The sequence below is a fragment of the Canis aureus genome, chromosome 14 (assembly GCF_053574225.1).
Source record: "Canis aureus isolate CA01 chromosome 14, VMU_Caureus_v.1.0, whole genome shotgun sequence".
Lineage (NCBI taxonomy): Eukaryota > Metazoa > Chordata > Mammalia > Carnivora > Canidae > Canis > Canis aureus.
In genome coordinates this window covers 40,408,780-40,431,092 of record NC_135624.1, presented here as the reverse complement: position 1 = coordinate 40,431,092, position 22,313 = coordinate 40,408,780, and the positions used below count along the sequence as shown (strand labels likewise).

The 22,313-nt window shown below is 61.7% G+C and overlaps 3 protein-coding genes across 5 annotated transcripts; 2 read left to right on the top strand and 1 right to left on the bottom strand.

Moving 5' to 3' along the window:
* The first annotated feature begins 3,997 nt into the window (after positions 1-3,997).
* GFUS (GDP-L-fucose synthase) lies at positions 3,998-8,970 on the top strand. Of its 3 annotated transcripts, none has more exons than XM_077847562.1 (11): positions 3,998-4,111; positions 4,924-5,080; positions 5,401-5,515; positions 6,668-6,796; positions 6,896-6,969; positions 7,155-7,288; positions 7,388-7,452; positions 7,794-7,860; positions 8,015-8,094; positions 8,278-8,377; positions 8,643-8,970. In XM_077847562.1, the coding sequence occupies exons 2-11, from the start codon at positions 4,935-4,937 to the stop codon at positions 8,696-8,698; spliced, it is 966 nt and encodes a 321-aa protein (XP_077703688.1). In that variant the 5' UTR covers positions 3,998-4,111; positions 4,924-4,934; the 3' UTR covers positions 8,699-8,970. The 3 variants fall into 3 exon arrangements, with proteins under 3 accessions (XP_077703688.1, XP_077703689.1, XP_077703687.1); XM_077847563.1 differs by having other exon boundaries at positions 4,003-4,136; positions 8,018-8,094; XM_077847561.1 differs by having other exon boundaries at positions 4,003-4,136.
* A 2,782-nt stretch (positions 8,971-11,752) lies between these two features.
* On the top strand, positions 11,753-17,035 carry PYCR3 (pyrroline-5-carboxylate reductase 3). Its single transcript, XM_077847560.1, has 6 exons — positions 11,753-11,884; positions 13,761-13,825; positions 14,414-14,593; positions 14,902-15,114; positions 15,428-15,520; positions 15,736-17,035. Exons 1-6 carry the CDS (start codon positions 11,785-11,787, stop codon positions 15,916-15,918), a joined length of 834 nt encoding a protein of 277 aa, XP_077703686.1. The 5' UTR covers positions 11,753-11,784; the 3' UTR covers positions 15,919-17,035.
* A 2,564-nt stretch (positions 17,036-19,599) lies between these two features.
* TIGD5 (tigger transposable element derived 5) lies at positions 19,600-21,876 on the bottom strand. The gene has a single exon (XM_077847555.1). It carries the CDS (start codon positions 21,859-21,861, stop codon positions 19,909-19,911), a length of 1,953 nt encoding a protein of 650 aa, XP_077703681.1. The 5' UTR covers positions 21,862-21,876; the 3' UTR covers positions 19,600-19,908.
* Positions 21,877-22,313: the final 437 nt, after the last annotated feature.

The following is a 22,313-nucleotide window of genomic DNA, read 5'->3' as shown; positions in this document are numbered from 1 at the left end:
ACAGAAATAGCTCCCAGAAACGGGAGAAAAACTTGCAAATTACATATCCAACAAAATGTATATCCAGAATATATGAAAAATTCTCCAAAGAAAACAGTTTATTTAGAACACAAACAAAAGATCTGAACAGACATATTACCAAAAATAGAGAAAGATGGCAAATAAGCACATGGAAAGATGCTCGCTGTTGTACTGCTGTTAGCCATGAGGAAAATGCAAATTACACCCACGATGAGGCGTCTCTCAGAATACATGTCCCAGAACGGCTAAAATAAAAAACAGTGACAGCACCAAATGCTGCTGAGGAACTGGGTCACTCCTACATTGCTGGAAAGGCAGGAGGCAGTTTCGTACTAAGTTAAACATATACTTGCCATCCAAAGCCCTGCAATTGCATTTCCTGGGTATTTATCCTACAGAAAGAAGAATATCTGGGACGCCTGGGTGGCTCAACGGTGGAGCGTCTGCCTTTGGCTCAGGGCGTGACCCCGGAGTCCTGGGATCGAGTCCTGCATGGGGCTCCCCGCAGGGAGCCTGCTTCTCCCTCTGCCTGTGTCTCTGCTTCTCTCTGTGCGTCTCTCATGAATAAATAAATAAAATATTTTTTAAAAAAAAGAAAGAAGGGGATCCCTGGGTGGCGCAGCGGTTTGGCGCCTGCCCTTGGCCCAGGGCGCGATCCTGGAGACCCGGGATCGAATCCCACATCGGGCTCCCGGTGCATGGAGCCTGCTTCTCCCTCTGCCTGTGTCTCTGCCTCTCTCTCTCTCTCTCTGTGACTATCATGAAAAATAAATAAATAAATATTAAAAAAATAAAAAATAAAAAAAAATAAAAAAAGAAAGAAGAATTTATGGTCACCAAAAGCCTCCACCTAAATGTGTTAGCAGCTTTGTGTACAACTGCCCCAAACTGGAAACAACCTCAATATCCTTGAGCAGGTGAATGAATACACGGGGTCCCTCCACACCTCGGGGGACAGCACACTTGAGCCTGTGCTGCCATTGTGGGGGGCTGTGGGCCCTCTACCCCCGAAAAGCTGGTCCCCAAAGGCTGCATGTATATAGTTCCATTTGTAGGACATTCTTGACAAGAGGATACTGTCGTGATGGAGACCCGGGGCATGGGGTGTGCATGCAGGACAGGCCCTCCCTGTGGTGCAGCAGGGCTGTGTCCCGGGGCTGGTGGTGGTTACAAGAGTCCGTGTATGTGATAACCTTTCAAAAACTGTACTCCCCCTTCCCCAACAGCAGGGATGCCCGGGCGACTCCGCGGTTGGGCATCTGCCTTGGGCTCAGGGTGTGACCCCGTGGTCCTGGGATCGAGTCCCATGTCGGGCTCCCTGCAGGGATCCTGCTTCTCCCTCTGCCTGTGTCTCTGCCTCTCTCTGTGTGTCTCTCATGAATAAATAAATAAAATCTTTTAAAAATTAAAAAATAAAAAACAGAAAAAATAAAAAAATAAAGCAGTGCTTCTCAAAATAGTTTTTGAAAAAAGAAATCACAAATAACATTTTTTTTGGGTTAAGGATAAAAACATCCCACTCTGACTATTGTGAATAATGCTGCTATGAACATGGTGTACAGATATGTGTTTCAGTTTGTGCTCTCAGTTATTGGGGTGCATACCCAGAAGTGGGATAGGAGTAGCGGCCCCACATCACAGCCCCACTAGCAGGGCGCCAGGGCTCTGAATGTCCACATCCTTGTTAACACTTGTGTTTTCTGTGTTTTTGACACTTGCTATCGTAATGGCATGAGGTGGACATGCATGGTTTTTGAAAGAAATAAAAAGTGTGGTAAGTAATTGCTTTGTGTTACTCAGTAGTCCTCTACTCCATGCTCCCTCATTCCTTGAAGCAGACTCTTCCATAAAATAAATGCTGAGAGAGCACCTGGGTGGCTTAGTGGTTGAGCATCTGCCTTTGGCTCAGGTTGTGATCCTGGGGTCCTGGGATCGAGTCCCACATCGAGCTCCCTGCATGGAGCCTGCTTCTCCATCTGCCTGTGTCTCTGCCTCTCTCTCTGTGTCTCTCATGAATAAATCAAGTCTTTAAAAGGGGGGGTGGGCAGCGGTTTAGCGCCGCCTTCAGCCCAGAGCGTGATCCTGGAGACCCAGGATCCTCTTGCGCCAGGCTCCCTGCACTGGAGCCTGCCTCTCCCTCTGCCTGGGTCTCTGCCTCTCTCTCTCTCTCTCTCTCTCATGAATAAATAGATAAAATCTTAAAAAAAAAAAAAAAAAGTGGAGAAGCCAGAATGTAAGCTGGAAAACTAGATATATTATTTGTGTCATTTGTTGAGCATTTCATCTGTGCCTGAGATGTGGCCTTGGTTGCCCTGACCAATCATGTTCCTTAAAACAACTCAAAATCACATAGTATGTTCCTTGATTTAGCCCAGAGATACAACATCTTGATGAAATATGGGTCAGTCTTGACCTTGAATGCCTCCCTGCCTAGGACACAGCCAGCAAACAGTGACTACACACTACAAAAGGAACGAGGTTCATGGCAGAGCAGATGTGGAAGTCCCACAGGGAGAACGCAGACAGCAGGTGCTCACCAGCAGAACCCATGCTCTTTCCTAGAAGAGATCAATTTTGGAGTGAGGGAGCCCCGGCTGTTTGAGATGAACTCTTACTGGTCTTAAATGATGTTTATAAAGCTTTCCAAACCTCAAAGAGAGCTAAGATGGATAATTCCATTTTCAAAGGGATTTTAAAATAGATTTATTTAATTTTACAGACAATGTTTTTCTAAACTGACAGAAACAGCACGTGAATCACAAAAAAGTAACATTTCAATATATGAGGTTGAAACAAGGAGTGACAAAATGTTTATGTGACCATGAAGAAGAAAATTCTCACAAAAAATAAGCCCAAATGTACCCCTGCACCCCAAAGTTTACAGCAGCAATGCCCACAAGCACCAAACTAGGGAAAGAGCCCAGATGTCCATCAACAGATGAATGGATAGAGATGTGATCTATATATACAACAGAATATTACTCAGTTATTACAAAGAATGAAATCTCAGCCATTTGCAAAGATGTGGATGGAACTAGAGGGTATTACGTTAAGCAGAATAAGCCAATCAGGGAAACAATTACATACGATCTCACATTGATATGCGGAAATTAAGAAACAAAACAGGGCATCATGGGGGAAAGGAGGAAAAAATAAAACAAGACGCTGTCAGAAAGGGAGACAAACCGTAAGAGACACTGAATCCTGGGGAACTGAGGGTTTCTGGAGGGGATGGGGGGACAGGGTGAGAGGGTGACGGGCACTAAGGAGGGCACGTGATGGGATGAGCACTGGGTGCTGTGTGCAGCTCATGAACCACTGACCTCTACCTCTGAAACTAATGATACATTACATGTTAACTAATTGAATTTAAATTAAAAAAAAAAAATTTAAAGCCCAAATGTCAGGCAGCCCCGGTGGCGCAGCAGTTTTGGCGCTGCCTGCAGCCTGGGGCGTGATCCTGGAGACCCGGGATCGAATCCCACGTCGGGCTCCCGGTGCATGGAGCCTGCTCCTCCCTCTGCCTGTGTCTCTGCCTCTCTCTGTGTGTGTGACTATCATAAAAAAAAAAACAAAAAAAAAAAACCACGGTTGCGTTTATTTAGAGGGCAGGCCGGTCACCAGGGGGCGCCCAAGGGACAGGGCAGGGCTGTCACCGGGCGCCAGGAGCACCCTCCGAGGGGGGCGCCGGCTGCGGCCAGCCCCTCGGTCCCAGCTCTCCTGCCGCTCCCCCATCCTGAGGCTGCTTAGCCCCAGCGCCGCGCGGCCTCCCCTCTGCCACCGCCCACCGCCCACCGCCCACCGTCCCCCGCCGAGAGAACCAGGTCTCCGCCCCGCACCTTACGCAGAGGCCGCGGGATCCGCCCGGCGGAGGCGGAGGCGGAGCCGCGAGAACTACATTTCCCAGGGTGCTGTGCGCTCCAGGGAACTCCACTTCCCAGCAGCGCCCGGGACGCCCCCGAGGACTGCATTTCCCAGAGTGCCGAGGGCGGGCCCGCGGGGCCCTCCGGGTTCCGCCCCCTCCACCTGGCACCCGCGCGCGGCTGGGGAGTCCATCCCCTGCCGGAAGCCGCTCCCGGGCGACGGGCAGGTGGGGCAGGTGGGGCAGGGCGCAGGTGAGGCGGCGCGGGGCGCCTTGGGTCCCCAGGGGAGCCCGGGCCCCGGCCGTTCCGCGGCAGCCGGGGAGTCCTGAGGGGTGTGGGGCTCCGAGGGCGTGGAGGGCCGGGTGGGCAGGGAAGCGGCGTGGGTGCCCGGAGCGCCGCTGCTGGCGTGGGGCCTGCCCCCGGATCAGCGCCAGCCCGCGGGGCCCAGCACACCCTCAGCCCGGGGATGCGGTCCGCGAGGGGTGGCGCCCTGAGGCCTGTGCAGTTCCGAGCCGGAAGCGCCACCTGCCCTGCAGGAGCTCGGCAGGTGAAGGCTCCCCTGGACCAGCTGGCGGTGGCCGGCCCCTGGGCGCTGCCCCTTCCTGGCCTGTGGAGCGTGAGCTTTGGCTGGGAGTAATCTCATGACGGGGGCCAGGAGCCCCCAGCCCCAAGACTGTCAGCCTCCCCTACCTGTCAGCCCCAGGTGTGCTGACTGCCCCCTTCCTTGGGCCAGTGTGGGGCCCAGCCGGCACCAGGCTCCCTTGGCTGGGTGGGAGCCCCTGGCCCCTGTGCAGACCCAGGCAGAGGGCTCCCTAGGCAATGGGACCAGGAGGGGGAGCCTCAGCCCAGATGGGTCTCTGTGGCCCCCAGCAGGCTCTCTCTCCTCCCTGGGGGTCTCATCCTGTTCCACTTGCCACAGGGAACCCTGAGCGAGGCCTTGGACAGTTGCTGTGGCGCCTAGTGCTAAGGGCAGTGACCCCAAGGAGGGGCATCTTCAGGGAGTGGGGTTCCGTCTGCCTCCCACCATTTGTCCCCGCAGGTGCAGCCAACATGAGTGAGCCTGGGGGGTCAGTACGAATCCTAGTGACCGGCGGATCTGGACTGGTGGGCAGAGCCATCCAAAAGGTGGTAGCAGATGGAGCTGGGCTGCCTGGAGAGGACTGGGTGTTCGTCTCCTCCAAGGACGCTGATCTCACGTGAGTGGACCCATCCCTGGAGCAAACCCTCCAGACGCAGAGCTCAAGGCCAGGCCTGTCCCTGAGGCTAGTAGCCTCCTGCCTGGGTCCTCCCCGCCAGGCGGCTGCCCTGGCCTGGGTGTGTGCAGTTCTGCTTCTAGGCAAACATCCTCACATCTCTTCCTGGAAGCCCATGGCTTCGTAACAGCAAGTGCCTGAACTGGCCACTTTCCTTTTTGGCAGTTCTGCCTGCCATCAGACCGCCACCAATACCCCACCCCCAGGGTGCTAGTTCCTTCTCTCAGGCCTCCAGCGGCCTCTGAGAGCCTGGCTCCTCCCAGGGACGCTGCACAGACCCGAGCCCTGTTTGAAAAGGTGCGGCCCACACACGTCATCCACCTTGCTGCAATGGTGGGGGGCCTGTTCCGGAATATCAAGTACAACCTGGACTTCTGGGTGAGTGAGGGCCCCATGGAGCCCTGGGGACTTCTTCCTCGGCTTCCTATGCTTATGTTTTGACCCCAGGAAGTCCCTGAGGGTCCGGCTTGGCACAGCCTGGTGGGGACAGTCCCTGTGGAGCCCCTAATAATCCACACTCGCTTTGTAGGTAGATGGGCCTAGAGGAGGGCCTGGGGGCATTGGCCCAATAGGAAAAGCTGAGGTGGGTTGGGGGAGCTGGGAGAAACCAGTATTTGATGTTTGACCTAGGTAGGGTAGGTTCCTATCCCCTGCACCCTCTGGGCCTCGAGACCTTCCTGCTCCCCAGATCTCTCTGGTCTGGCTGCATTGAACCAGGCTCACCACGCATTCTGGGGTGCAGAAACGTGAGCTGGGTTATGGGCCCGAGGCATCTGGCCTAGGGGTATGGGGTATGGTGGAAGGGGCAGGAGAGCAGGGCTCTGCCTGTGGCCCCTCCTGCCAGGCCGTGCCCCTGAGGGCTGCCCCGCCATCTCTGGGCATCCGGTCTTGGTGTCGTTCAGCCTTGCAGCAGGCACAGGGATGGCAGAGGCTCAGATCAGATTCTGCCCAAGGCCCCTGTCACCCCAGGGCTCTCCTTGTCTCAGTAGCAGTCTTCCCAGAAGCCTCCTGGTCCTCATCTCTCCCTCTGCTCAGAGCGGTGCAAATGCCCAGTGTCCTCCCAGGGTCCAGGGAAAAGGAGGGGTGGGACTGACCAAGGCCTGTCTGCTACTAGGTGCTGGGTAGGCTCCTCCGGGGTGGAGGAGTGGAGGGCCCCTTCTCCCCATCCCTGCTAGGGCCCGATTGGACCTGCCCTTAGCAACCTGTGTGGGTGAGGTCCAGCTCTGAGCTAGGGGGTGTGGGCCTCTCCTCCAGCCCCCCTCCCAGAGCCCCAGGGAGGAGGAGGGGGAGGGGGGGAAGACAACTGCCTCTAAGGATGTAAGAGGCTTGAGGGGGCCGTGGTTTCTGGAAGGTCTGTGCTGGGAGGTTTCGCCTTGTCCCAGGAAGCAGTTAGGATAAACTGGCTCAGGTGCTGCCCTCGTGGGAGGCGCCAAGTATGTCCTGCTTCAGTCTTTGGAGGAGCAGGTAAGGGCTGGGGTCCTGCCTGGAGGGGCCTGAACTGCCCTGCCCGCCCTTCCCCTCCCGTGCCAGAGGAAAAATGTGCACATCAACGACAACGTCCTGCACTCGGCCTTCGAGGTGGGCGTGCGTAAGGTGGTTTCCTGCCTGTCTACCTGCATATTCCCGGACAAGACCACCTACCCCATCGACGAGACTATGGTGAGGGGTGGGGCTGGGCGGGGTCGGGCGGGGCCGGGGAGGAGCTGGTGGGTCCTGGCAGGGCAGGGCCAGGAAAGCCAAGGCCTCCTGTTCCCCTAGATCCACAATGGGCCACCGCACAACAGCAATTTTGGCTACTCCTACGCCAAGAGGATGATCGACGTGCAGAACAGGTCCTCCGCCCACGCCCCAGCCGAGACCCAACAGGAAAAGGGAGGAAGCCCAGTGGGTTCACCTGGCAGAGGGAATGCCCCCTTCTTTGTGGGCCTCTGGTTTTTCCATCCGGGCGAAGCCGGGGCGGGTGCAGTGGGTCAGTGGTCCCAGGGCAAGGGCCTGAAGAGACGCTATGATTCCGCAGGGCCTACTTCCAGCAGCATGGCTGCACTTTCACTGCCGTCATCCCCACTAACGTCTTTGGGCCCCATGACAACTTCAACATCGAGGATGGCCACGTGCTGCCCGGCCTCATCCACAAGGTGCACCTGGCCAAGAGTGAGTGCCCGCTTGGTGGGGCCCCAGGGCCTCGGCAGGGAGGAGGGGGTGGTGGCTGGCACAGCCTGTCCTGACACCACCCCCTTGCTGATTCTGCAGGCAGCGGCTCTGCCCTGACGGTGTGGGGCACTGGAAAGCCACGGAGGCAGTTCATCTACTCACTGGTTTGTGCAGAATGGTGCCTCGCTCTCCACCCGAATGTTTCCTGGCCTGCCATGCTGGCTGTGGCAGGGCCATAGCGTGAGGGAGCCTGGTAAAGGAGCGGGGGTCCAGGCTGAGCCCCTGGAGGAGCCATCACTGGTCCTCGCTGGGGCCCTATAGGCAGTGGCCAGGTGCAGCACTGAGCAGGGTGTTGGGCTGAGCTGGCTAAGAGCTGCCCAAAGGGAGAAACCTCCAGCCCCAGTGAAGCCCAGGCTGCACCCTCACTGAGCAGGGCATGTAGGAGGGGTGGCACGTGGCCCCATGTGGCCATAACTTGTGGCCTTTGACCCTATTTGACTTCTAGGACCTGGCCCGGCTCTTCATCTGGGTCCTACGGGAGTACAATGAAGTGGAGCCCATCATCCTGTCAGGTGGGCACCCTGTGGCTCCCCGGCCGCTGCAGCAGGGCAAAACCGATGGGTCCTGAGAGCAGCCAGGGTTGGGAGAGAATATCGTGGGGGCTGGATGACGACAAGGCCAGGTGGGGGAGGCCTGACCTGGCTGCTGGTCCCCCGCTTCTTGCAGTAGGCGAGGAGGATGAGGTCTCTATCCAGGAGGCGGCCGAAGCCGTGGTGGAGGCCATGGACTTCCATGGGGAGGTCACTGTATCCTTTGGCTCTGGGGCAGGGCATTGTGGGTCTGACATGCCCAAATGGGTCTCTCCCTGGTAACTGGAGAGGGATGGTGCTCTGACCCCACGGCGCCCCAGGGAAAGGCAGCGGAAGTTCGAGGGCAGGCTGGGGTGGGGCGGGGTACCCCTCCTGCTGTGGCCTTGACTGGGCACCTAGTTTGATACCACCAAGTCAGATGGACAGTTTAAGAAAACGGCCAGTAACGGCAAGCTTCGGACCTACCTGCCTGACTTCCGGTTCACACCCTTCAAGCAGGGTGAGCCCCCTGTCCTCCCATGGCTCTCCCACCCCGTCCCTCAGGACCTCCCAGCCCCTCCTTGGCTTTGGACTGGCCTTGCTTTCCCTACTGGAGCTGGGGACGCCCTGTAGGTTTGGTGTCCAAACCCTTACCGGGGAGGCAGGACACAGAAGAGGTGATTGCGGGTGTCGCTGGGGCCCCTGCCCTCCCCTTCTCCCCCAGGGGAGATCAGGGCAGCCTCAGCCCTCACCTGCCACCACCTGTTACCTGCCTACCTCTGCAGCTGTGAAGGAGACCTGTGCCTGGTTCACCCACAACTACGAACAGGCCCGGAAGTGAGGCAGGCTTCCCGAAGCCCCAGAAGCAGCACCCTCAGACTCTGCGGGAGTGGAGGGCACTGCCTGGCAACTTGGGCCCATGTTCTACTCCTTGGCCAGGGCGGCTCTGGGCATCTGTGCACTGGGCCCACCGTTCATGTCTGTCCTCAGGGAAACCAAGGCCTGGCCAGGCCCAGCACCTTGCTCCCCAAACCAGTCCCGGGGTCCTGAGCGTGGCCCCTCCTGATCCTGTTCTCCCATTCCTTGGGATCTAATAAAGTCCACTTTCCCAGGCGTGGCCCCAGCAGCTCTGTGCCCCCCTGTCCCGCAACACACACACAGGCACTGTCCCCCCTGAGCCTGGTTAGCCCCAGGACCCACCATTCACCTGCTGACTGCTCAGCCCTGCAGAGCTGCTGGGCGAGGGTGGTGGGCTGGCCCTGGAGGAGAAGGGCAGCTGCAGCTGGCAAAGCAGGTGTGCGGGCGAGAGGCAGACAGGCTGCCAGGTAGAGGCGGTGGACAGTCAGCTGGTGGGGGTGCGGGGCAGGGTACCTGGAGCAGTCTCAGCTTCCGCTGCGGCCACAACTTAGCCTTTTCACATGAGGTCCCATGCAGGCCTGGTGACCTGAGCTCCCTGGGCCTACCTGTCAGCACCAGGCCTTTGAGGGACAAAGCTGGTTCTGGATTTGGACCGGCTGAGTAGGCATGTGGATGGATCTCGGGAGGGTGGTGAGCAGGACCCCAGGAGAGAGCTGTACTGGGCCCCTCATCTCCCTAGCCCTCAGGTGGCAGCTTGTGGGCCTGGCCTGCCCTCTCGCCTGGGCGGTAACAGGTGTCACAGAGGAGGGCCTGCTGGGAAGGGGTGCACAGCACAGACTTTCACATTCTCAGCAGGAATCCAGCCAGGTCCCCGGTGCAGCCGGTCAGTGCTGGGGGGTGTGTGCATCGAGGAGCAACCAACTCCAAAGCCCTCAGACACCTTCCCAGGCTCCAGGCCCACCCTTGGGGCCGCTTCCTCTCAGGTCCCCTGCCTCCTGGTCGCCCTCTGTCATCCTCATGATGGTGGCTCTCAGCTTTTTTCTGACCCCAGATGTGCCCGTTGTGTGAACTCTCTCCTCTCAGGCAGTATGCCAGGCACACGCTTCCCACCCCCACCCGTCCCTGTGCCCGGCTGGCCTCTCGGCACTTGTCTCCACCCTCTTTCTCCAGCAAGCTGCAGTGTTTATGCCCTGGGGCTCCCTGGTCAGTGCCTCCCCACCTTTGAGGCCTGGAGCAAAATGTTGGTTTCTTGGAGTGCCTACCCTGCCGTGGAGTCCTGTGTGCTTGCCTGGGGATGCCCGGGAGCCTCTTCCTGGCCCTGGATGCGGAGCTGTTGGACCTGGTCAGCCGCCCTGTGTTCCCTGGTCTCCAGCCCCGGGGAGTGGAGGCTCTGCTCCTGTGGGGTTCCGGGAAGGGGGTGGTGCCTGAGCTGGAGCTTGAGTCAGCCACGTGAGAATATTCAGAGGGAGGCCCAGTGTGGCGGAGAGGCCCGGACACACCTGGCAGGACAGAAACTGGCCATGTGTCCTGCAGTGTGTGTTCATTGCAGGGGGCTGTGTCCCCAGCCAGAATGCAGGTCCCCCAAGTGCGGGCTCAGCTGCCTATAGTCTGCTGCTGTATGGCCTTTATCCCCTGCCCACAGCGGGCTGACCCACCACCAGGGTAGTGTCGAATGAATGAGATTTGATTGTTGAAGAGCTAAGAATGTGTCAAAGTAGAGTTTAGAATAACAAAATATTTTTTAAAAGATTTTATTTGTTCATGAGAGGCAGATAGAGAGAGGCAGAGACACAGGCAGAGGGAGAAACAGGCTCCCTGCAGGGAGCCGGATGCGGGACTCGATCCCAGGACCCTCGGGGTCACACCCTGGGCCAAAGGCAGACACTCAACTGCTGAGCCACCCAGGCGTCTCCAGAATAACAAAACATTTTCAGATGCAATCATAAAGAATACCCTGCAATGTTAGATCTTCAAGCCTCATTGTTCCCGTGTCAATTAAAAATTACAAGTACAGGCAGCCCCCGTGGCATAGCGGTTTAGCTCCGCCTGCAGCCCAGGGTGTGATCCAGGAGACTCGGGATTGAGTCCCAAGTCGGGCTCCGGGCATGGAGCCTGCTTCTCCCTCTGCCTGTGTCTCTGCCTCTCTCTCTGAATAAATAAAAAAAAAATCTTAAAAAAAGAAAATCACAAGTCCTCCCACCCCTACCCTACCCTCTGGTCAGTTTCAAACGGGCTCCTGCGCGGCCGAGCACTCCATCAGCGCCCCCACCCCAGCACCAACAAGGTCTCCGCTGGGGACCCAGGCCTCAGGAAGGCCCCTCCTGCCTTCTCGCAGGATCCAGGCTGGCTGAAGAACTTCGGGTGCAGAGAAGCGACAGGCCGGCTCACACGTTTCAGGGCCTGGAGCCGCTGCAGCTCGCCAGCCCGCCCGGCCCCGCGGCCCTCGCTCCGCAGCTGCGCCCGCCATCAGGCTCCAGGGCCCAGGGCGCCCCGAGGGCGCGGTTCCCGCCGGAGAACCCGGCCCAGGCCGGCGGGCTGCACTCACTCCCCAGCTCCCCAGGCGCCGGCCTTGCGTGCCCGGGTCTTTCACCGGAATCGGGGCGGATGCTCCTTCCCCGGGAGCTCAGCTGCGCAGCGGCCGGCCGCCGGGGCTTTCCGGGACTCCGCCGCGTCCCCGCGGGGACCCCACCGGGCGTGCTCCAGGGCGCGGACCGCCGGGACGCACAGGGCCCCCCACCCTTTCCGGCCCTTCGTTGAACGGAGCCTCTCAAGCTGCCCCTGGGAAAGCAGGGTCCGCCCGGCTCCACGCGGCCCGACCCCTCCACCGCCGCTCCCGCCCTCCGCCCGGGGCCGCGCCTTCCGCGGAGCGCCAGGCCACGCCCACTTCCTCGCGGCGCCCCGCCCCCAGCCTGCGGCACCGCGCCCGCTCGGACCAATAAGCGGCCGGGGAAGGGGCTCGCCGCGGAGCCCGGAAGGGAGTGGGCGGGGCGTGAGGTCCCGGCAGCCAATCGACGGGCGGGGGGGCGCGGCGGCGACATGGGCGGGGCCAGGTCAGGCCGCGGTGAAGACATGGCGGCGGCGGCGGCGCTTGGTCCGGGTCCGCTCCGCGTGGGCTTTGTGGGCGCGGGACGTATGGCCGAGGCCATCGCGCAGGGCTTCATCCGAGCAGGTGGGGCGCCGCGGGCGTGGGGCGCGTGGGTCCCCGGGCCTGGGAGCCAGCGGGCGTCCCACGCCGGCCGGGTGTACGCGGGAAGGGCTCACCTGTCCGGAGCTCACCTGCCGGGAGCTCACTTGCCCGGAGCTCACCTGCCGGGAGCTCACCTGCCCGGAGCTCTTCTGCCGGGAGCTCACCTGCCCGGAGGTCACCTGCCCGGAGCTCACCTGCCGGGAGCTCACCTCCTGGAGCTCATCTGCCCGAGCTCACCTGCGCGGAGCTCACCTGCCCGGGGCTCACCTCCTAGAGCTCACCTGCGCGGAGCTCACCTGCTCGGAGCTCACCTGCCCGGAGCTCACGTCCCGGAGCGGAGGCTCTGGGCGGGGGTCACCAGGGAGCCCTCCGCGGGGAGTGGTAAGGGCGCAGCAGGACCACCTCTCCTTCGCTGGGCACGGCAGCAGGGTGCGCGTGGGGCGCCAGGGCTGCTTGTCCCGGTGAGCCTCGTGCCCACCGCCAGCGCTTGCGACGTGGGTGGTCCAAGCCTAGGGTGCTGCGAGTTTGTAGAATAAGATTTTGAGTTTGGAAGATTTACGAGAACGTAACATATTTTAGTAATTTTTAATGCTGATTAAAACTGATATTTGGAAGGATAGTATTTTGTTTACATGGGGTTAAATAAAATATATTACAATTAACTTTACCTTTTTTTTCTTACTTGCTTTTAACATGGCAACTAGAAAGTGTGAAGCTGGGTCTTTGGTCCCAGTAGTATTGTTCTTGGACGGTGCTACCTTTGCCCCCGGGGATCTCCCACCAACTTCTGGTTTCCTTCCGGCCTCGGGTGGTTTGACCTTCGAGACTCTGATTCTGTTTCCGATGTGATGTGTGCAGCAGCTGCACCCCTTGGCGGGCTGCAGGCGTGGTCCACCTCCTGATGGGCATGGGCGGGGGATGGTTCTTCATCCTTCACACCGTAGGGTGTTGAGCTACCTTCCTGGTCTGTCCCCCCTTGATGTTGGTAGCACCCCCCAGTTAGGACAGCCGGAACTGTCTCGAGGTTGCACACGTGCCCTGGGGCCTGGAGGCCAGGACCTCCCTGGGGGAGAACGGTTGGTTCACGGTGAGGCACGTCCTAGTCTTACTCCAGGGGATTTGGAAACCGTCATGTGTAGATTCTGGGCTGGCTTTCTGCCGTCCTCCACAGTCACGGTCCAGAAGGGTGAAAATCATCAGAAAATAGTTTATGGCAAGTCTCAGGTGCTTTAGGTGTACAACTCTGCAGTATCACCTTCCTCCCAGGGCTGTGCAGGTTCACCATACTCCGCGTAGGCACATCTGGAGGTGGTCGCTGTCACAACTCACTGGCTCGGTGTTCGGGTTGTGGGGCGCACTTCTGCCTTCCTGGTAGACCTTACAGAAGTGTAATCTCCCCAGCCCTGCACCCCACAAATGCAGATAATTTCTACCAAATGGGGATTTAGCCCCTGCTTGGACATCCCAACACAGACACACACCCCACTCCCAGGGAAGCTCAGCACCTACTGGGCCTCCCTCCCCACCCTGCCCCGGCTCTGTCCCCGCCTTCCTGTCCCCAGAGGCACAGGCCCCTGAGATGGAGTCCTCATGAGACTAGGCAAGCTCTGGGCCCCTGTGTCTAGCAGAGCCTCTGGACTCGGCAGCAGCAGAGAATGGAGCGGAGTGCCTGGTCCCGGCTGCACGCAGCACCCCTGCCAATCACTTGGGTTCTTACAGAGCATCAGGCCAGCTGGGGCCAGGATGGCCTGGGCATGGCTGAGCAGAAGCCAGTAAGGGGCAGCCAGGCTGGTTCCTGCTCTTCTTTCCTTCCACTCCACGTCCTCACCGACCCTTCTGCTTTTGCCTTTCTCTCCAGGAAAAGTAGAAGCTCAGCACATAGTGGCCAGTGCACCGAGTGACAGGAACCTCTGCCACTTCCAGGTGGGCTGGGCCTCAGCTCTTCTGCATTGAGGCTGTCCTGGGGGGTTCATGGAGGCTCTTGGCTCCTGAGACAGTTCTTGGGTCCAGGGAAGTGCTGCTTGTTAATTAATTAATTAATTAATATTATTATTATTTTTTTAGTGCTGCTTGTTTAGGTAAACTTTTGAGACTGGCTGGGCTGGGGAAGAGGAGGTCAGGTCAAAGACCAGAAGGAAAGTCGAGGTTGTGGGGGATGCTAGGACAGAGTAAAGGGGGTATGTGTGCATGTGCAGAGTAAAGGGGGTATGTGTGCATGTGCATGTACATACACACACGTGTACCCATGCATTGGGTTGGGCAGAGACGGTTGTGGGCACTAACTGGGGTCAGAGGGCATGAGGAAGTGCTGACGTCAGGGGTCAGGGGTCCTGAGCCAGACGGATGGTCTGGGTGAGTCTTAGGCAGTGGGAGTGGGGGTGGTGCAGGCATTCGCAATGGGAGAGACCCACGGGGACCCCTGGGGCTGCAGGGTGGCCTCCCGCGGGAAGTGCCACAGTCTGGGAGGCCGTCCCACTTACCCCAGCCCTGATCCCACTGTCACCATTGCAGGCTCTGGGCTGCCAGACCACCCACTCCAACCAGGAGGTTCTGCAGAGCTGCTTGCTGGTCTTCTTTGCTACCAAGCCCTATGTCCTGCCAGCTGTCCTGGCAGAGGTGGCCTCTGTGGTAACCACTGAGCACATCTTGGTGTCTGTGGCTGCTGGAGTGTCTCTGAGCACCCTGGAGGAGGTGAGTGGCCTGTGGGGTTGTGTGGGAGCTGAGGCTCTGAGCCCAGAGTCCGTTCTGCTGGCCAGACTCTGTTTCCCACCCCTTGCCATCCCACACTGGTGCCCTTGAGGAAGGTGAGATGGGTGAAGCATGTGATGGCCTCCCGGACAACCTGGAGAGGTGGCCAGTGGCCCAGGGGGCTGGGCTTCCCTATCCTGCTGGCACCATACCCAGGACACAGGGGAGGGAGCCCGCAGCTGGCTGAGGCCTGGGCCTGCCTGGGGGCGCCGCTTGCACATGTCCCCTGACCCCCGCTTCTCTCTGACCAGCTGCTGCCGCCGACCACACGGGTGCTACGAGTCTCACCCAACCTGCCCTGCTTGGTTCAGGAGGGGAGTGTGGTGATGGCGCGGGGCCGCCACGCTGGAAGCAGCGAGGCCAAGCTTTTGCAGACCCTGCTGGAGGCCTGCGGGCAGTGCGAGGAGGTGCCTGAGGCCCACATGGACATCCACACCGGCCTCAGTGGCAGCGGTGTGGCCTTTGTGAGTGTTATCTCATCTGCTACCCCCCAGGCCAGCCCTTGGCAAAGCGGAGACTTTCCAAGTCTCTTCAAGGACTCTGGCCTTTGGGATTCGAGGACTCGGCTCCCGGGCTGCCTGTGAGCTCTCCTCTCTGCTACATCACTGCCTTCCTGGGATGCTCCAGGCAGACCCCGGGGCTCGAGCCTCCGCCGTCGTTCCTGCACTGGTGGCCAGTGCTCTGGGCCGGGTTCCTCGGGGTTCCAGGCATTCTGCAGACTGGGTGCTTTGTCCAGGGGAGTGCTGGCTCTGACGGTCCTACCCCCCACTGGGACAGGTGTGTACCTTCTCCGAAGCCCTGGCCGAAGGTGCCATCAAGATGGGCATGCCCAGTGGCCTGGCCCACCGCATTGTTGCTCAGACCCTGCTGGTGAGTGAGGGCAGCCCCAGCGGGGTCGTGTGTAAAGGGACGGGCTGGCATGTCTCCCGGGAGCAGCGGGAAGGGAGACAGCAGGCCCAGGAAGCCCGCATCAAGATCTGGGATGGGGGCAGTGGACACATGATGAAGCAGGCTACACAGTGGGGCTGAGCTGGAGAGGGAGCTGCCCGGGTCCCTGCAGTCACCCCTGGTGCCCCTCTCCCCAGGGGACAGCCAAGATGTTGCAGCAGAAGGAACAGCACCCGGCTCAGCTGCGGACAGACGTGTGCACGCCGGGCGGCACCACCATCTATGGGCTCCACGCCCTGGAGCAGGGGGGGCTGCGGGCAGCCACCATGAGCGCCGTGGAGGCTGCCACGTGCCGGGCCAGGGAGCTCAGCAAGAAGTAGGGAAAGGCCCTGGACGTGGGCTGCCCCGGCCCCTCCTCCCCGCCCCTTCCCGAGGACTGCAGCCCTCCCACCATGCAGGGGCTTCTTGCCTGCCCCCATCCCGAGCTCCACACGAGGAAGTGGGAAGGGACAGGACTGGAGGGGCTCACAAGCGGTGGCCCACCATCATGGGTGACTCGGGGTTGTGGGGCCTGAGCGTGAGCACTGCTGGCGGCTGCGGGGCAGGAGCAGGGCAGCTGCTGGGGCATCGGTAGCCTTTCCAACAGCTACATAACTGCAGCCAGCTCACGGGGTGGGGGACGTGGAGACTGGCTCCTCAGTGAAGCCAGCAGGGGTCTTGCCCCTGGGTTGACCTGCCATGGGGTGGGGCCACCCACGGGGAGCTGGGCCCCAACCCCGCCAGCCTCTGAGAAGAAAACACAGCTGGCCACTCTTTCTCTGGCTGAGGAGCTGAGGGTCCTTCCCCTGGGGAGCCCACCCCAACAGAGGCCCGGGCCCAGGGTTTGTGCAGCACTGGTCGGCAGCAGGTCCCTGAAGGGCCCCGCTGGCTGCAGAGCCAGGACTTGGCTTCAGCTGGGTGTGGGCTCCCTCCCCCAGCTAAGCTCCAGGCAAGTGGCAGGTGGAGCCGGCCGTGACGACCCTTCCATGGGTCGTCCTGGCGGGTCTCCTGGCCTGGCCTCCGACTACTAGACATGGCTCTTCAGCACATCCCTGAATGGAGCAACCGGCCGGGAAAGCCAGGAACTCAGGTCCCCAACCAAAGGCACGATCTCCCCTCCCACCCTGCCCCCGAGGTTCACCGGAGCCTCCCCACCCTACAAAGGCCCTGAAGTGCCGTACCAGCATATGCTGAGACGAGGCCAGCCACGCGAGAGCCAGGCTGCCCCCAGTGGACCAGCTGAGACTTGAAGCCAATCCGTCCCATCCGTAGCTGGCTGATGGCACCCCTGCTGCAGTGCTCTTCGTGCTCAGGCCCCTGCCCCCATCCCGAGCCTCCAGCCCGTCCTCCCCCTTCCATCCTTCGTTAGCCATTTGGCCCTTCCACCTGTTAGGCCAGCCTGAGGCCACGTCCACACCTGATGTATCCGTGAGATGGGAATAAAGACACTGTCCAGTAGCACCGAGTGACCAAGATTTGGGCTGATAAAGGGCCTGGAAGCACATGTCAGCTGGGGCTCAGGCAGACCTGGGAGCTGGTAGGTGCCAGGGGTGGGGCGAGGTTGTCCTGGCTGCGCAGCACCATCAGCTCTGGGATGGTGGAGTGGCTTCCTCCCGACGCCAATGCCGCCTTCCACTGTGTTGGGTTCAGCATTGCCTCCTCCCGTACGGTCCCTGGGAACCCGGTGGGTGGGCTTGTGGGGCAGGTGCGCATGGGCAGGCTGCTTGCCGAGTAGAGGTGCCTCTGTGAGCCCCCGGCCCAGCTGGAAGGGCGCTGGGGCCAGGACAGTGGCTTTGGGGGTCAGGGTTGCAGCCTGACCACAGTGCTAAAATTACTTTTTCAGGAGACCGGTGGATATAATTTCTCATCAATTTATATTTTCCTGACTTTTTCAAATTCTGAGGTTCTAGGCATTGGATCAAATGTTACAAAGATAAGACTTTAGGGGTACCTGGTTGGCTGAGGCAGCAGAGCATGAAACTCTTGATCCTCGGGGCCACAAGTTCAGCCCATTTGGTGTAGAGGTTATTGAAGTAGTAAGCCGAAACTCAAAAAATATATTAAGACTTTAGGAAAAGGATGCATGTGACGTTGACACGAACCTTTATTATAAAGCACGTGGGGCCCACCTGATTGGGCCACCCCCCTACCAGCAAGGGTGGGTGTGAAAAGGCCCTGAGCCAAGCATGCACCCTCAAAGCCCATGGTCCTCTCAAGGACACGCCCCTGGATCAGCCTCACCTGTGGGCACCCTTATCTGGGGACCAAGAGTGCCCGACCCCGGCCCTGGGCTCCCCGCAGCAATCCTGGCGTGTGGGCTGGGGGACCCCGCAGGGTGTGCTCTTCCCCTCAGCTCGTGCGGACATTGCACCTGCCGCCCAAGGGACGTCTGGGTCGCTTCCCAGGCATGCAGCCCCCCTGGGCAAGGCCATGCGTCTCAGACTGGCTCCCTCCTGGTTGCAGCGTGGTCTCATCCCCCTGAAACATGCAGGTCAAGAGGGGTTTAGCAGAAGCCTGGACGCCCACCAGGCCTCCATTCCCAGGCCCCTGCCAAGCCCACTGGAGGCCCTAACCACGACCCTGACCAAGAGCAGATCTTTGCTGCTTTGAATATTCAGCCATTCCATGGAGATACACTCGGGGGCCCCAGATGCCCCTGCCTAGCGCCCTTGGGGGCCTGGGAGCTGCTCTCCAGTGGGCAGGCCCGGTGGGGCGGAGGCCAGGTGCCCCAGCCCTAGGGCCCTGAGCTGCCATCAGGTAGTAGGAGATGTGAGACTGCCTGAAGCCCTGAGCCAGCCACAGACGCCTGGAGCTCCTCTAGGGGTGCAGGCTCCACACAGCTGTTGAGTGGACGGGCTCCGGCTGGGGGCTGCTGCCCTGGCCTGGCTACCCAAGCCTTGCTTCCCCCGCTCCCAAATTCTTCACACCCTCCCTCAGCTTTGATTTGAGCCATATGTATGGTGTGCGCGCGCGCGCACACACACACACACACACTCTCTCACTTTTTGCCTAGGGACGGTTCCCAGGAACAGTTTGCTCTCAGACTAGTGGGGAAGTTGCTCTGGGGGCTCCCTCCAGCTGCCTCGCCGGTGCGTGGCCGGCTACGCCTCTGCAGTCTCGGGCTGGCTGTGGGGTGCGGGGCAGGAGGGGTGGAGAGCAGGCAGGGCCCCTGCCTTTCACAAGGGCTCCGGGCAGCACCTCTCCAGAGGCCACGGCTCTCCACAGGTGCCCCTGGGTCGCAGAGCAGCAGCAGGACTCTGAAACCCCCGCTGGGCAGCAACACATGGACACCTCCCTCCTCCTCTCAACCTGAGCCACCCAAAGCCCAACTGCCGGAGGCTCTGGGAACAGCTCCTGAGCCACACGCTCGGCAGTGCCAGCAGCGGTGGAGGGGAACTAAGGCACTGGAGGTCGTCCCGGTGTGGCTGGCAGGACCCCAGGCCCGCTCCGGGGAGACGGCACGGCTCTGGGCCCTGGGCTGCACCAAGTGCGCTGTGGCCGGCCCAGGGAGCTCACTCCTTCATTGGTCAAGTCACCAGGGCCCAAGGGTACAAGGTTGCTAACCCCATTGAATAAGAGGTTTGGAATGCAATTTTCTTAAGGAAAACTAACAATCCCAGTGGAACAGAAATCTATGCTCCAAGCTGCATCCAGAACCTCCCACTCCCCACTTGCTGGCCGCCATCGTCCCCAGTCCCTACAGAGCCAACCTCCAAGGCCAGCCGCAGGCTGTGGAGAGATACCACCGTGGCCCCCAGGAAGGAGATCTGTAAAAACAGGTAATGTGCTAAAAACCCAACTGGAGACACGTGCTTCCGCATGGAGAGGGCTGCAGGGCTGTAGCACACGGACCGTGAGATAGCAGGGCTCGACTTACAGGAGTGCTGGGCCCTTGTCCAGTGCACAGGATGGGCCACCCGGGAGGAAGGCAGGAGGTACAGAAAGGCGCACAAGGGCCAGGGCAGGAACACGGGAAACTGCTCCGGTAAGTGCGCTACGACATTGTGTGCGTGGCAGGTGGGTGTGGCAAGGGACCCTGGCTGAAACCACAGACCCTACGAGTGTGCTTGCCCAGAGAGGATGGAGGACGTGTGTGAGCCCGGGACCCCTCTGCTAGGTCCCCCTCCAGAGAACGGGGACGAGTGGAGCGGGATGACCTTTCACCAACGGAGCCCCTACAAGCCAGCCTGGGGACTGGGATCCCTGTAGCCCCGAGCCACGGGGTAGGCCATCTCAGGGTAGGAAAGAGAGGAAATGGAAGACTGTGCGTATCCCCTCCCTCCAAGTGCAGCAGGAGAACAGCCACCGGGGGGCCACTCAGGTGGGCCTGGTCACACCCCATCTTCAGGGACTGCAGGAGAGGGACTGATGCCCCCCAGCCTCCGAGCCATGCTGATCAGTGAACGCAGCTGCACCAGCTTCGGCGGCCCCACCTCCCGAGGGTCCTGATTCTCCAGCCACCGAAGAGCTGTCTCCAGACCCCGGACAGCCTCCCCGGCAGTGGGCACGGCAGCCTCCTCCTCCTCCTCTGCACCCCCCATGACAGAGGGTAGGCTGGCCGGGGGTGGAGGAGCAGCAGGGGCCAGCACAGGGGGCCGGCCAGGGCCCGCCTCCTCTCTGCAGCTGTCGGGCAGCCCCCCGTCATCGTCCAGATGCAGCCACTTGGCCACCTCCTCGGGCGCCAGGCGCTTGTAGGCCAGGGCCGCCAGGTGCGTGAGGTCGCTGAGCACCCGGCTGTGCTCTGCAGCCTCCTCGGCCTGGCTGGCCGGCTGCCCCCCAACACACTCCCCGGCCGGCCGGGGCTCGAAGGCCGCCCGCAGGCCCAGCAGCCAGCACCGCTCAATGCTGCCTGCCTGCACCAGGTCCCAGGAGAGGCCGGCCAGGTAGAGCATGTCCTTGAGCATGAAGCTGCGCATGAAGTCCAACGGGGAGCCCCCGGCGCAGGACACGGCTAGCCGCAGCAGCTCCCGTTTGTACAGCTGCTTGAAGGCAGCCACGACGCCCTGCTCCAGCGGGGCAGGGATGTGAGCCCGGCTGCTGCCCTTGGACAGGAATAGCACCCGGACTGCGCCATCCGGGGTCTGCAGCTCCTCCGGGGGGCTGAGGGGCTCAGGCCGACAGCACCAGAGGGCGTCCTCGCTCTCCTCCAGGGCGGGCATCCTGGCCGCTGGGCTCGGGCAGGGCGGGTGGGCGACCAGCAGGACGGCCTTCTGCTGCAGGCAGCTGCGGCGCAGATAGCGCCGGACCCCAGGGACGAACTCCTCGAAGAACCAGCCCCGCAGCAGCGGGCGGCTGAGCCAGGCGTCCGGGCTGTAGCGGTAGGAGGCCGGGAACTTGTCCTGGTTGTGGTGGCGCAGGCTCGGCGGGTCTGGCAGCTGCCCGATGACCAGCGGCTTCAGCTTGTGGCTGCCCGTCAGGTTGGCGGCCAGCAGCACGGTCACCCGGTCGCCGCGCCCGCGCCGCTCGCAGCCGCCCGCGCCGGGGTCCCCTGCGCCCAGGGGCGCCGCCTGCTCCGGAAGCAGCTTCCAGTAGAGGCCGGTGACGTTGGCGTTGTAGATCTGCTCGTCGCCGTAGCCGCCCTCGGCGGGGGGCGGCGGGGCGGGGGCCCGGGCGGCCGGGGAGCCGGGGCCGGGGCCTGGGGGCGGCGCGGGCTCCTGCTTGACGGGCGGGCCCGGCGCGGGGCCGGCGGCCAGGGGCTCGGCCTCGCCGTAGATGCGCTGGCTGGAGATGCCGTGGCGCTTCTGCCAGCGCCAGAACCAGCCGTGGCTGGCCTTGAAGGTGCACTCGGGCCCGTAGATCTGGCGCGCGAAGGCCTCGGCCTGCGCTTGGATGAGCGGCCCAGACAGCGGCACGCCGTGCTGGCGCAGCGCCACGAACCACGAGTAGACGGCGCGGTCGATCTCCTCCTCGTTGGCGAGCCGCATCTTCTTGCGCTGCGTGCCCACCTCGCCGCCCAGCTGCTCCAGGAACCAGCGCAGCTTGGGCTCGTCCTTGAGCCAGCCGCGCAGCGTGCCGCCCGGCACCCCGAAGTCCCGGCACACGCTGGCCTGCCGCTCGCCGCCCTTGACGCGCTCGATGGCCTGCAGCTTGTCCTTGATGGAGTAGGCCTTGCGGAAGGCCATCTTCACGGCCACGCGGGGCCGCGGCCCGGGCGCTGGGGGCGGCGGCCGCGCGGCGGGGGCCGGGGTGGGCGCGGGGAGCCGCGGCGGCTGCGCGGGGCGCCCGGGCGGGGCATGGCGGCCGCGGCGCGGAGCGGGACCGGCCGGGGGACCCGCGGGGTACATGGCGGCGGCGGCGGGGGCGGCGGCGGCGGCGGCGGCGGCGGGGGCGGGGGCGCGGGGGCCACACGCCCCGCCGGCCGGCCGCGCGGGGCGGGGCGGGGCGCTGGGGGCGGGGCCGGCCGGGCCCTCCCCTTTGTCTCGCCAGCTCTGGGGGCGCAGGCGCGGAGGCCCCGCCGCCCGGCCCCGCCCCGCGCCCCGGCCCCGCCCCGCGCCCTCGGCCCCGCCCCGCGCCCTCGGCCCCGCCCCGCTCGCCCTATGGCCCCGCCCCGCGCAGCGCGTCCCCTGGCGCGTGCGGGCTCTTCCGCCCCGCCCCGGCCGGACCAGCCCACTGCGCCGGCGGCGGAGGGGGACAGCAGAGCTGCCGCCGTGTTCCCGGCCGCCCGCTCCGGCTCCGCTGGGCCGGCGCGAGCCCCGAGTTGGTCTCCCACGGCTTCCGGCTGGCGGCCGCGGGCAGG

Excerpts from the sequence above, each read along its gene's own strand:
- GFUS (XM_077847562.1), top strand. The coding sequence starts at position 4,935 with ATGAGTGAGCCTGGGGGGTCAGTACGAATCCTAGTGACCGGCGGATCT. Across the intron at positions 7,289-7,387 it reads CAAGGTGCACCTGGCCAAGA|GCAGCGGCTCTGCCCTGACG; the intron begins GTGAGTGCCCGC and ends CTGATTCTGCAG. Across the intron at positions 7,861-8,014 it reads GGAGCCCATCATCCTGTCAG|TAGGCGAGGAGGATGAGGTC; the intron begins GTGGGCACCCTG and ends CGCTTCTTGCAG.
- PYCR3 (XM_077847560.1), top strand. The coding sequence starts at position 11,785 with ATGGCGGCGGCGGCGGCGCTTGGTCCGGGTCCGCTCCGCGTGGGCTTT. Across the intron at positions 13,826-14,413 it reads GGAACCTCTGCCACTTCCAG|GCTCTGGGCTGCCAGACCAC; the intron begins GTGGGCTGGGCC and ends TCACCATTGCAG. Across the intron at positions 15,521-15,735 it reads TTGTTGCTCAGACCCTGCTG|GGGACAGCCAAGATGTTGCA; the intron begins GTGAGTGAGGGC and ends CCCTCTCCCCAG.
- TIGD5 (XM_077847555.1), bottom strand. The coding sequence starts at position 21,861 with ATGTACCCCGCGGGTCCCCCGGCCGGTCCCGCTCCGCGCCGCGGCCGC.